General features: G+C 28.2%; 4 protein-coding genes across 4 annotated transcripts; 3 read left to right on the top strand and 1 right to left on the bottom strand.

Moving 5' to 3' along the window:
• Positions 1–1200: 1200 nt before the first annotated feature.
• On the top strand, positions 1201–3261 carry MKS88_003869 (protein KIC6; the record flags this gene model as incomplete). Its single annotated transcript, XM_067217000.1, has 5 exons — positions 1201–1233; positions 1583–1640; positions 1963–2047; positions 2219–2523; positions 2822–3261. The coding sequence occupies 5 exons, from the start codon at positions 1201–1203 to the stop codon at positions 3259–3261; spliced, it is 921 nt and encodes a 306-aa protein (XP_067072678.1).
• A 335-nt stretch (positions 3262–3596) lies between these two features.
• Positions 3597–8772, top strand: MKS88_003868 (protein KIC6; the record flags this gene model as incomplete). The annotated part of the gene is made up of 2 exons (XM_067216999.1): positions 3597–8552; positions 8707–8772. The coding sequence occupies 2 exons, from the start codon at positions 3597–3599 to the stop codon at positions 8770–8772; spliced, it is 5022 nt and encodes a 1673-aa protein (XP_067072677.1).
• Positions 8773–10683: 1911 nt separating this feature from the next.
• MKS88_003867 (palmitoyltransferase DHHC2) lies at positions 10684–11969 on the bottom strand (the record flags this gene model as incomplete). The annotated part of the gene is made up of 4 exons (XM_067216998.1): positions 10684–10797; positions 10955–11476; positions 11666–11748; positions 11879–11969. The coding sequence occupies 4 exons, from the start codon at positions 11967–11969 to the stop codon at positions 10684–10686; spliced, it is 810 nt and encodes a 269-aa protein (XP_067072676.1).
• A 490-nt stretch (positions 11970–12459) lies between these two features.
• MKS88_003866 (uncharacterized protein) lies at positions 12460–12807 on the top strand (the record flags this gene model as incomplete). Its single annotated transcript, XM_067216997.1, has 1 exon — positions 12460–12807. The coding sequence occupies one exon, from the start codon at positions 12460–12462 to the stop codon at positions 12805–12807; it is 348 nt and encodes a 115-aa protein (XP_067072675.1).
• Positions 12808–14089: the final 1282 nt, after the last annotated feature.

Here is a 14089-nt window from a genome sequence, read left to right as displayed (position 1 = left end):
ATTCGCATTTTTAGTATATTTTTGCCTTATATGTATATTTATACATATATATACATATATATATATATATGGGGCAAGGAAAAATGCTCCTTTCCTGTCTCATATGTCTACATATATGTACATGTATACATGTAAGTATACGTATATGTACTTGTATGTGCATAAAAGTGCATTTTTTTTTTTTTTTTTTTTTTTTTTTTTATTTACAATTATTTGCTTCATCTACGCATATGGAAAATAAGTTTACTAGTTTTGAAGAATGCTCCTCTTTTTGTACATTCTTCGCTCATATTTTTATAATAAAAAAAATGTATAGACGTTTTCACCTGGACGCTTAAGTATACATATACAAACGCATTCATATATTCAGGTAACTACTTTTTAAACATGTGCATAATTTTTTTTTAAATGTACGTCTCCACAACTTGTCAACGTTGCACCGTCGCAATTAACTTTAGAAGAGGTTTCCAAAACAGATTGTATAAAGTTTGCTATTATAATAAAAGTGAAGGAATCATTGTTTACCATCTCGACTTATGTATATTTTTTTTTAAATTAAAAATGTTTTCAATAAAAAAAAAAATATTTTAAAATGGTAAAAAAAAAAAAAAAAAAAATAGTAAATAATACATCTCAACGACAAAATAAAAATAAATATTTTCCTATTTTTAAAATCTCACCTAATTCATTGACGTACTTAGTACTGTTATAGTACATAAGACTAACATATATTATCTATGGAGTACTAGTATGTAGTAGTATATGTATACATATAAATACACACCATCAGCAAAAGAGGTAACCCTTCCCCCATATATGGAACAAGGTTGAAAAAAAAGCATTGCTGAAAAGGAAGAGGATAAATGATAACACTTTTATTGTACCACTTATTTTATGATCTACATTTTAAAATATGTATTACTGCACCTTGTCACGTTCATTATAGAAACATAATGCGCATGTAAGCAGGTGTACGTATATACATACATGCATACATACATACGTACATACATACGTACATACATACGTACATACATACGTACATACATACGTACATGCATATATACAACATATATATAACTATGTTGAAAAAATATTGTATTGTAATAAAATAAACATTTTAGTATGCCCTTTGAGGAGAATTTCTTGAGCTTATATTTTTGAAGCCAGATAAAGAGCAGAATTCATATTCTGCAGGATATGAACAAAATTATTTTAGACTTTATATTGTCGGTTTGTACTCATTAATTGTACTCAATTAGCACTATTTTGTTTTATTTATTTATCTATTTGTTTATATGTTTATCTGTTCATCTGTTACTGTTTATCTGTTTCTGTTTATCTATTTCTGTTTATCAGTTTATCCGTTTATCCGTTTATTTATTTATTTATTATTTTATTTTTTTTTTTTTGTTTCTTCCCTCTCCAGTTTTTTGGAAGATCTAAATTTTCTCCCCTCTTTTTTGTCGCTTTATCATGAAAATTGTTCTTTCTCATATATTTTTTTCCATTTTTTTTCCATTTTTTTTCCATTTTTTTTTCCATTTTTTTTCCCTTTTTTTTTTCTTTTTTCTTCATATAGAACAAATTGAATGAAATATCACACAAAGGAAAAATACTGAAAGAGGGGAAAAATACATGTACTTATAAAATGTATTGAGGGGTAGGGGAGGGAAAAAAAAAAAAATAAAAATAAATTGTGGGAGGTTATAAAAAGCTTGAAATGTTACAAAGAGAGAAATACAAAACATTTTGAAAAAAGGCAAACATAGTAAAGGAATATTTTTCTTTCCCACAAGAAAGAGTTAAAATTAAAAAAAAAGAAATACTACTAATGACAGACACAGAGAAATAGCTTTCATTCAAATAAAGCTTATTTTAAAAAAATATTTTTAACATTCATGAGTACAATTAAATAGTATAAAGCTATTTGAAATTTTGGCAAAAACATATTTTTAGAAGCACATATTAGAAGAAAAGTACAGTACGAAATATTATTATCCCAGGAGAAGCTTCCGAACGTATGCTTTGGTAGTAGTGGTACATAGTAAAGGCAAAAGCGGCATAGTTGAGAGTAGTTGTGTAACCGAACATACGAATAACCAAGCAGCGTAGTTACAGGAGGAAGAACAGTCAAACAGTAACAAATGCAATAAGGAAGACTACTTAGTGGAAAGACTAAATTTTACGTAGAGCTTTTTTTTTTCTCCATTTTGAGTAGATTATTTGCTAAATCGAACTACTCTGATAAGATGGAAAAGAAAAAAAAGAAAAAGCATTTTTCTTTTCAAGGTTACTTTAAGCAGTCAAAGAATAGTACAGTCACTGAAGAGAATGATAATAATATCATGGCTGAGCAGAATGAATATGACTTAGGTGGAAGGAACGAAATCAGAAAAGAATTTTGTAAAAACCCGCTAGGATTAGTAGCTTATTATCGTTGTACAGAAGGTAGAGATGTAACCTTAAATGACCATTCAGGGTGTAATAGAACAGCATGTATAAAAAACTACAAGCAGCATGGTAATGGTACAGCATTTTAAAAAAAAAAAATTAACTCCGTAAAAGTTTTCTGAACAAAAAGAGGAAACGCCCTTTTGTTTTTTTGTCGCTCCGTATTTGTGTGCTTCCCACATTTGCGCATTTATTGCATTTTTTTTTTTTTTTTTGCATTTTTTTCTATTTATTTCATTTTGTTCTCTTTAGTCTCCTTTTATTTCATTTTTTTTCATTTTATTTCCCATTCTTTGTCCATTCTTATTTTCACCTACTTTTTCCCTATTTCCCCTCACTTCTTCCTCGCGCACCCCCCATTTTGTAGACTCACCGTGGATGTTCAAACTAATGAACACGCAGCTACTCTATTTTCAGGGAAATGAGGAAGAGAAGATAAAGGAAAATTACTGCTTAAAACTAAGCGGAAAAGGTAAATGTTACATTGAGATTGAGTCAGATAGCTGCTTGGAGCTGTTAGGAGGGAATTACAGCACGAATGAAAAGAGCATACATATAAAAAATGAAATACAAAAAAGTTTGTCTAACGAAAATAATGAAGGGTTTACTTTTGAAATGTGGATTGGGTTGAAGGAAAATCTTTTTTATGATGAAAAGGAAAAAAAAAAAGAAAAGTATAAAGATAAGGATAAGGATAAACACAAGGATAAGCACAAGGATAAGCACAAGGATAAGCATAAGGATACATATGCAGATGAGAAGGGGGAAAAAAAAAAAGAAAAAAAAAAAAAAAATGCATCTGCTTAATTCAGAAAGGAACTGAAGAACAATGTGAATGGAGTATACACTTAATTTTTGATAAAGACGAATGTTATTTTGTAATAAATTTTAAAAATAAGAAATTTCGTTTTGATTCTTTCCCTTGTGAGTATATAAAAAGTATAAAGTTAAATAATTACTACTGGAGCAATGTTTCAATCATTTTTAACTTAACCATTGATCTTATATATATAGTATTAACAGGTGATGATAATTATTTTTTAAAAACTTGTAAAAATGGTTATGCTATTTTTTATAATACATATTTATATGCTACGAACTTTTTTATTGATTGTAATTTTAAATTACCCCTATGCATCGGTATGAAATCAAATAATGAGAATTATAATATTGATAGAAGTGATGATAATACTATTTCGAATGATTATAATATGAAGAGTTATTATAAACCTAGTAAAAGCAAGAAGAGTAATGAGAACACAGATTTCATCTCTTTTTTAGTAACCGAGATACGACTATTTGCTGCAAGTAGATCAGCCGATCTTGTAATGAAGGAGCATAAGTATATGTTACATTCGGACCTTCTGTCAACTATGCGCACAGAAGATGATGCTGAGGGTAGTGCAACAGTAAGAAAAATGAAAGAAAAGATGGAGTTCGCCAATGAGGGTGATTACGACTGTAGAAAAGGCAGCAGTGGCAGTAATGGTACTCTGGGGGAACGTACAGCAGGAGCAGACTCACGGTGTACCTCCACCCCATCCAGAAGTAACTCCTTAGGTAAGCACACTTCTGAACGGGGGCATTCTGATGAAGGAATGGAAAAAAATAAAAAAAATAAAAAAAGTAAGAATTATGAAAAAGGTAAGGTACGTGATAAAAGTAAGATACATTATAAAGGTAAGACAGATGATGAGGAAAGGAGATGGGATAGTGTATCTTCTGACAGGAGAATAAGCAAAAAGACAACAAGTCACATGGTAGGGGATAAAAGAGATAAAAAATATGAAGACGATAATCCAAATAGGGGAATGCGAAAAGCGCATAATGACAATGATGATAATACAAACGGACAGGGTAACTCATCTTTTAGAGGAAAATGGAATCATGAGGATAGGCAAGAGTTGAAGAACAATTGGCAGTATGGGGGTGATGACCATGGTAAAAATAAGCCCATCACGGAAAGGTGCGACGCGTTTAACAACGAGATTGAACGGATAAAAAAAAAATTTATCCAGCTTGACAACGAAATAAAGGAAAGGAAGGAAGTAAAGGACGGGAAGGAAGTAAAGGACGGGAAGGAAGTAAAAGAAGGGAAGGAAGTAAAGGACGGGAAGGAAGTAAAGGACGGGAAGAACGTAACAGATGATGATAAGTTGAAGTCGTACTGTGAACAAGGTGTGGATGATGATAGAAATGATGAAAAGCGCATAAACGGTACATCTCTATCGAAGCAAGATTTCTTCAAGTTTGATTCGGATGAAGGATCCAACAGATCTGCAAGGGATAATTTGCGTTCCTTTGCAAAGGTTTTATCTGCCCACTCGCAGTTATCTGATGATGACCTTTTTTCAATTAAGGAAAGTGAAAAGGTTAATAGTAGTGATAAAAAGAACAGAAGATTGAAAAGTGCAAATAACTTCTCCTCTGTAGATAATGATGAATACACATACAAGAACAAAAGGAACGAATTAAATGAAGAGAAATTGGCTTACTATTCGAATTTACCAAATAGGAATAAAACAAACAACAAAGATGAATCTTTATTTTTTAATTTTTCTGACCATAATGGTAATAATAATGATAGTAGTAACAGTAATTGGAATAGTAACAGTAATTGGAATAGTAACAGTAATAGTAATAGTAACAGTAATAGTAATAATAATAGTAATAATAATAATAATAGTAGTAATAATAATAATAGTAATAATAATAATAATAGTAATAATAATAATAATAGTAGTAGTAATAATAATAATAATAATAATAATAATAATAATAATAGTAGTAATAATAATAATAATAATAATAATAATAGTTCCTGTATGGGAAAAGAACGAGGTAACGATTCAAACCTGATGAGTAAGCGCAGCAGTTTTTCGGATAATGCTAATAAGTATATGGATGGTAAAGATAAAAGGAGTGAGGGAAATTCGAAAAAAAAGGCTTTTATTGAAATGTCGGGAAGTGGAAACCAGATTGGAAAAAGTATCAAAAGGATCGCACCAGTCAGAGCAAAGGGTAATAGAAGTGGCAGTGTTAGCGATAATGGAAGTGACAATATCAGTGGTAACGTTAGTGCTAATGGAGATGGATGCAGTGATGAGGAGGTGAGTTACTTCCTTAATGAAGTAAAAGACAAGTTCAAAGGGGAACTCTTCGATGCCTTTTTAAATAAGCTGCTTGGAAGGACTTTGCATTTAAGTAAAAGAGATAAGGGGAAAATTATGGAAATAATTAAAAAGGAGATAATAAAAGAAGCTAAAAAAAATAGGAATGAAGAGCGAAAATTAAGCAAAGATTTTATCAGGGAAAAGTACTATGAATTAGTTAAGAAAAAGGAGCAGCAAGAAGAAAATAAGTTTTACCAAGAAATAAAAGAAGAGTTAAAAAAGACAAAGGAATTATCACCACTCGAGTTGGACATAAGTAACTATATAAAGGAAAATCAACTCATTAATGAGTATTATGTGAACAAGTACAAATGCAGTAGTGAAAAATCAGGCAGATCAAGTGAAGATAAAAGTGAAGGCGTGGGTGGAGGTATATATGAAGGCATGAACGGAGACGTGGACGGAAGCAGGAACAGATGCATGGACAGAAGCATGAACAGAAGTATGGATGAAGGCATAAGGAAAAATTTTAATGGAGAAAATTTCATAAACTTCGATTGGTTAAATAAAAATGTAAAACTGCAAGAAGGTGGGCAAGAAGAGCATAATTTGATGAACTTTCATGCTCATAGGAGCATCTCCCCCCTTTCTGACGCAAGTAGATCCATTGTTAACTTAAATTATGGAGGAAGAAATACCCTGGACTGGGGGGTAAAAATGCATGAATGGGGGGAAGCACCCCTTGTGGATGAAACTCATCGTACGAGTGAAGCTTACCATAAGAATGAATCAAACCATGGGGGAGAATCCCACCAAAGGAACGACACTGAAGAGAAACGATCGGATATAAGTGATTTCACATTTAACAAGTGCAAAAGTTATAAGGAACAAAATAAAAAACATGAACAAAAAATGAGAAATCAGGTAAAACATCATGTAGTTCATGGTGTAAATTATAATAAGGGGGAAGGAATAAAAGGAAAAGGTATGAATGTAGGGAAAATCGCAAATAAGAATGACGAGCCTCCTTTACGACCTTATGGAAATCCTAATGAAAAGTATGTTTTTCTTAACAGAGTAAATGAAAAGCTGGATGGAAAGAAGAAGCATAGATCTAATCCTGAAGGTAATGATAGAAGCTCCCAGTTAAAAGGAGGGCATGACAAGGATAGTTTAGAACAAAGAGCAGTAGGTATGAGTGAAAAGCGTGAGGACAGAAGTAGTGTTGATATGGAGGGGAGTTATTGTATGGAAGAGGAGGAGCTAAGTAATGTCGATGTGGAGGAACCTTGTAGCATCGTTGCAGAACAGAATAACACCATAACAGCAGATGGCGAAATAAACCGAGGGAAAAAGTTTTACAAGTTTATTGTACCGTTAACCCCATACGAATTGTATATGATAAATAAATTTTACCAAAAAGGTATTAAAGAGGAATTAAAAGAATTTAGGAATAAAGATTACGTGCGTTGTTCTAAATACATGATTCCAACAGTAACATCAAGAAGTTCATTTAACATGACATATATTAAATATAAAATTCATATGATGAAATCATTATTAAAAGTTAACTTAAAATATATAAAAGAGAAAAAGTACACGAAAGCATTAAAAGTGTGTGTAAGAAATGGGGAATACATACGAAACTTCATAAGAAGCTATTGTATATTTAAAACGAATGTATTAAAAAAGAATCATAGGTATTTTGAGATATATTTGAATCTAGATCGTACATATATAACAATGGATGAGTTAAAAAATATACTGAAAGCGAATGTCCGAAATATTATTATTTGTAAAATTTTAATATTGATTAATGAATATAAACATTATAAATATATAGAAAATTCTTCTCTCATTTTAATTCTTTATTCAATATTGTGTAGAATTATTGTTAATTCAAAATTATTAAATGTTATTTTAAAAAAGTTTATAGTACACTTATTTTTAAGAGGATGTTTATATTATGTGGAAAAAATGTGTAATTTCTTTTTTTTGTTATTTCCATATGAGAATAAACATTTCATTATATCACGCATATACAATCTTTCTAAAAATTCTTTTCTGAGATATTCGACTTGTTATAAAAGTAATGAATATGCTCTTATCAATAATTACCACTACAATTTTGAAAACTGTATAAAGAATTTCTCCCCTGAGTGGGGGTACTATATATATACTACAAGCAATTTTAATATATTTTCCTCAAACATTAAATTTAACGGATTTTTAAAAAAGAATGTAGACTTTTCCATAATTTCAGATGAACAGTGTAAATCCTTATTCAATGAAAACAACTCTGCTGTTATATGTAACGTGGTTGGAAATGATGCAACACAGTATGGCAATGCTCATACAAGGGATCAAAGTACAGATCAGGAAAGAAGAGGTAATAACAAGGGAGAAGATACCGGGCTGAAAGCTTCCCATAATGGGGATGTGCACATTTGTAGTGCTAACAACATGGATAAGAGCAAGATGATCGTACTGCACGAAGGAAATAGGTGTGATAATGTAAATTTACCTGTACATGATGTGCATAACGAAAAAGAAGAAACCGATGAGAAAAAAGGTGTAAAGAAAATTTCTCTATATAACTACTTACTAAATTATGAGAAAAAAAAAAGGTACTATTACATTGTTGATGATAACATGAAGCGTATTCAGTTTAGTAGAAAAGAAACAAATTATAACTTAGAAACTTATATCCAATTTAATAATCAGAATGATACAACAAATGAACAAGACAGTATGTTAGATCATCTTATGAAAAATGTAAATTGTGATGCATACTTAAATACTTCCATGTATCCTTATAAGAATACACAATTACTAGGAAATTGTCCATACTGTAATAATTCCTTTAAATATTTTACCCGAACATGTAACGTTTGTCAAAGGCATGTGCACATTTGCTACTACTTCTTTATTTACTGCACATACAAGTACCACTGTGAGCTGTGCGATGCAACGTACTCCGATAAGGTATAGGCAGACAAGTCCAAAACGGAGACACGTTTGTACCTACACACCTTTGGGTGTGCATAAACATGTGTTATATGTTGTGGATATGTGTATATATACATTAATTCATATATATATATATATATTTTTTTTTTTTTTTTTTCCCCTTTTTTAGTGTCTGGATCATTTCAAAAGAGGCTTTACCTGTTTTTATTGCGGTTTATTTTTCATAAGGAAATAGTTAATTATTCAAAGAAGCGGATAGATACATGTAAGCATGATGCGTGTGGACGAGTAAATATTTGAATCCCTCAATAAGTCGAAGTTATAACCTATAACAGTTTTTTCTTTTCTTTTTTTTTTTTACCATTTTATTAGTTTACATTTATTTTTTCCCCATTACAACTTATCTTATTTGATATGTGAAAAGGTGCCCCCCCTAGTTGACTGTACTAGAACAGGACAGAACTTATATATATATGTATGTATGTATGTATGTATGTATGTATGTATGTATGTATGTATGTATGTATGTATGTATGTATGTATGTATGTATGTATGTATGTATGTATGTATGTATGTATGTATGTATGTATGTATGTGTGTATGTATGTGTGCATATATATCTCTGTATTGTAAATAAATTTTTTTTTTTTTTTTTTTGTTAATTTTACGCAATATTTAATTTTTTTATACATATGTATAAGTGTACATGTATATTTTTATCTATATATACATTAATACTTCAAAAGACGTGCGTTATCTGTGCGTGAGATCTGCCGATGGATGGACCATTTTATTGCTTTTAATTTTATTTTATTATATTGTAATATATCGTATTATCATATCATATGTTATTTTGTTTAGTTTTGCTTTGCTTTGCTTTATCTTGTTTTCATTTTTTGGTTCTTTAATACCCTTTTTTTTTTTTCTTGTGATCTTTTTTAAAATTAAGCATACATATAAATTTTGATCTTCAACGTATTTTTTTTAATCAACGAATTTTTTTATCAATGTTTTAATGTTTTCTTAACAAATTAACAAAAAAAGAAAAAAAAGGAAAAAAAGGAAAAAAAGGAAAAAAAAGAAAAAAAAGAAAAAAAAATTTAATTTAAAATCTATACCCTAAACATTATCATAATATATCATTATGTATCATGTGTCATCACGTATCAACATGTATTCATTTATGTATTATATACATAAAGAGGAGAAAACTCATTTAGCTGAAAATTTAATTTTACAAAAAAAAAAAAAAAAAAGAAACATTGAAAAACCTCAACACATGAAAAAGTGCTTCTAATATTTTAAATATGAAGCGCTATAATAAAATAAAAAAATTATACATATATATATATATATATACATATGTATCTATTCATATATATACACCTTTTGACGACAAAAAACTTCTGAAGAAAAAATGTGTTACGCTTTTTTTCTCGATATATATTTTTCCAATCAACATGTACAAATATTGGGTTGAACAAAAAAGGGGAAAAAAGAACAAAAAAAAAAAAAAAAGAAAAGTTATCTTATGAGATGATAACAGAAGAGAAGAACGTGCGATTAAAAAATATGTGCGTGTGTTCATATATGCATATGGGGGGGCAGGGGTATATATATACTCGTATACAACTTGGACAGATGCGTAAAAGGGAAAATGTGTATGCAGACAGATAAAGAAAGAATGCTTCAAAAACAAAAGGGGTATTTGCCTAATGCTCTTATCAAACGAACAATTATACATATATGTCTTTATCCATATCTACATCTACATCTATATCTATACCTATATCTATACCTATATCTATATCTATATGTATCTATCTATCTATCTATATCTATATCTATATATCTATATATATATATATATATATATATTATATATATATATATATATATATATATATATATATATATACTAAACATCCTCTTTTCTTTTGCAAATATATTAAATTTTATAAATTAAAAAAAAATTAGTACATCCATCATCTTTTTATTTATCTATGTCTCAGTTTATCTAATAATTTGCCAACCTGTTAATCTATCCATCCTTTTATTTATCTGTTCATCTACCTCTCAACCTGTCTACCGTTCTACATATCGACCTTTCTACCTATACATCCATCTCTATTTTTTTATTTCCTTTCAAATATTATTTTCGTGCATAACACTAACTCTCCAACGGACCCCATCACCCGCGGGTCTATTTGATATGCACTGAAAGGGGCACATCCAACATAATATGTTGTTACCAAAAACCTATCAAAATGAAAATACATGTACATGTGCATGTAGATTCAGGTTCATGATGCGCATGAAAATGGGTAAACATAAAATGTACTTGTAATTTATACATGTGTGTGTATGCACGTATATATATACACATGTACATCCTTGCGTGCTCTTTTATTATAACCTGTTTTGCATTGTCTTCACATCCTACATTGTATATGTTATATTCCTGGTTATATATATCCATATTTTCAATAGTAGTTGAATTTTTCGAAATTAATTTTAAATGAAATTTAGTAAATGGTACTAAAGCAAAAATTAAAACGAACGTCAAAAACAAAACAATAGATGCATAGGTATATTCAAGAGCTACAAAAGATGACTTTTCATGAAACCCATCATCTAAATATGCATTAGCATTATCAATGAAAATATAATGAAAAGTTTGAACAGCAACAATGAATAGACAAATTAAGCCATAAAATAATAATTGAATAAAAAATCTTCTATTAAAAAACCCAACACAATTATTTATCCATGGACAGTGATGATCCATATTTAATACACATCTATTACATGCTGAACAATGATGAGTCCTGTCTGGTTTCCATACATTACATATTTTGCAGTATCTTCTTCTTTTTACATCATCTCCCACATAAAAACCCCAGTTGCGTGGGACTTTCCCTGGGTCCGTTGATGCACACTATGAAAAAAAAAAAAAAAAAAAAAAAAAAAATTTGCACAAGCATGTATGTACAAGTATATATACATTTACATATATATGCATATGTACGTATACGTACATGCATATATATCCGTACGTATGTGTGCTATTTTTAATTTTTACTTTTATGAAACTCAGTAAAAACAAAAAAAAAAAGACATGAAACACGGCGGCTATTGTAAACGTGCCACTTCTATATGGAATGAACCATGACCTCAAAACAATTCCTGTGTACCCTATATATATAAAGGCTACAAAAAATGAAAAGAAGAATATAATATAAATAAGGGAACAAAAAAAAAGATCATTTATAAACCATTTTAAATATTGTACATATATTCTAATTGTTACAAATTTTTTTTTAATTATTTATATTCTTACTTAGTATAAAAAAAACAATAAATATGAATAAATTACCACCTCTCTTTTTTTCGTGTTTCCCTTGTGGAGCCTGCATATATTTAGGTCTCATTTTTTTTTTTTTTTTTTTTTATTGTAGTTGTTTATGTTAATGAAATGCACGCACACAAACACACAAACATTAAGTTGTAAAATAATGTTCCTTTTTTTTATAAAAATTAATAATTATTCTTTTATTATTCTCCTCACTGATCTTGATCTTTGTCTTTGTCTATATATCTGTAACTTTATCTTGATTTTTTTTTTTTTTTTTTTTTTTTTTTATTTGTTTTAATTTATTTTATCTTTCATTTGTTAAGCTATCTAGGATGTACACATATATGGGTATATGAACATATACACACATATGTACATATAACTTAAATGTTGAATATTGAATATACAATATTACGTTCTAAATGTTAAGCAATGAGAGTAATATTTACATGATCATATTTACGAATCCACAAAAAAAAGAAAAAAGAAATAAAATATAAAATAAAATAAAGAACAAAATAGAAAATAAAATAAGGAACAAAATAGAAAATAAAATAGAGAATAAAATGGAAAATAAAATAGAGTATAAAATGGAAAATAAAATAGAGTATAAAATGGAAAATAAAATAGAGTATAAAATGGAAAATAAAATAGAGTATAAAATGGAAAATAAAATAAAAAATAAAATGGAAAATAAAACAAAAAATAAAATGGAAAATAAAACAAAAAATAAAATAGAAAATCAAATAGATAATGAAATAGAAAATCAAATAGAAAATCAAATAGAGAATAAAATAGAGAATAAAATAGAGAATAAAATAGAGAATAAAATAGAGAATAAAATAGAGAATAAAATAGAGAATAAAATAAAGAATAAAATAAAGAATAAAATAGAGAATAAAACAGAAAATTAAATAGGGAATAAAATGGAGAATAAAATAGAACACAAAATATAGAATAAAATAAAATAAAATAAAATGGAAAATAAAATCTATTATGTAATCATTTAAATAATATTACAACGGCGTAATTAAATTTTCATCACTTGTTATAATATGCTGTCATCATTTATATAAATTACAAAATCTTCAACGTTCCTGCTTAATAATTCTACACGCACTACATATAGTATGCAAATGGTATATATAAATATAGTAATGTCTATAATAGGACGAAATGTTACAAATACCTAAAGGATTCAGTAAAACAGGCAAATTTTATCTTTTAATAACTTAAGAGTATCATTTAAAAAGATTAAAATTATGTTATTCCCCAAGTATACATGAATATGTAACTGCATCAAAGTCTTTTTTTATGTACTTCACATAGCCACCTCATTTTCCTAAATTTTCACAGAAAAGAATAAAAAAACACAAATAAGCGAAAAGAAGCGAAAAGAAACAAAAATAAACGAAACAAAAGAAACAAAAATAAACGAAACAAAAGAAACAAAAATAAACGAAACAAAAAGAAACAAAAATAAACGAAACAAAAAGAAACAAAAATAAACGAAACAAAAAGAAACAAAAATAAACGAAACAAAATGAAACAAAAAGAAGCGTAAAAGTAACACAAAGAAGCATAAACAAACACAAATAAACATAAATAAGTACAAATAAATACAAATAATCACTAATAAACACAGAAAAATTAAAAGAGAATTAATTTTTGTTGTAATCGTGACAACTATGAAAATTAATTTAAAAAACAGTTATCCACTTTTTAACTAATTCTCACAAATTAGATAAAATATTTTTCACTACATCCAACTGCTGAAAATTTTCTACGTCCAAATGTTATATATATTATATGTACACACATATATATATATTTACATATATTATACTACGTGTTTATATATGCATGTTTTTATTTGAATATATACATAAATGCATATATACGTGTATATATGCATAAATGTATGTTTATTTCCCTTCTTTTTTTATCTTTTTTATCTTTTTTTTTTGTTGTTTCCCCTTAGCATATTACTATGTACAAAATAAGTGAGTATTAATACCCCCAGTAAAAATATTTTAAAAAAATTATGTACATTTCATGCGAAATTTTTTCTTTGTCTTATCACAATATTTTGCTTGATTCAGGAACAGAAATACTGAAATCATCTTAAGTGCGCGACGAATATCTTATACATATATATATATATATATATATGCATATACGTACAAATACATATAT

This window comes from Plasmodium brasilianum, chromosome 11 (assembly GCF_023973825.1).
Source record: "Plasmodium brasilianum strain Bolivian I chromosome 11, whole genome shotgun sequence".
NCBI lineage: Eukaryota > Apicomplexa > Aconoidasida > Haemosporida > Plasmodiidae > Plasmodium > Plasmodium brasilianum.
Note: the sequence above shows the minus strand (reverse complement) of the source record. Positions and strands in the feature narration are given on the sequence as shown.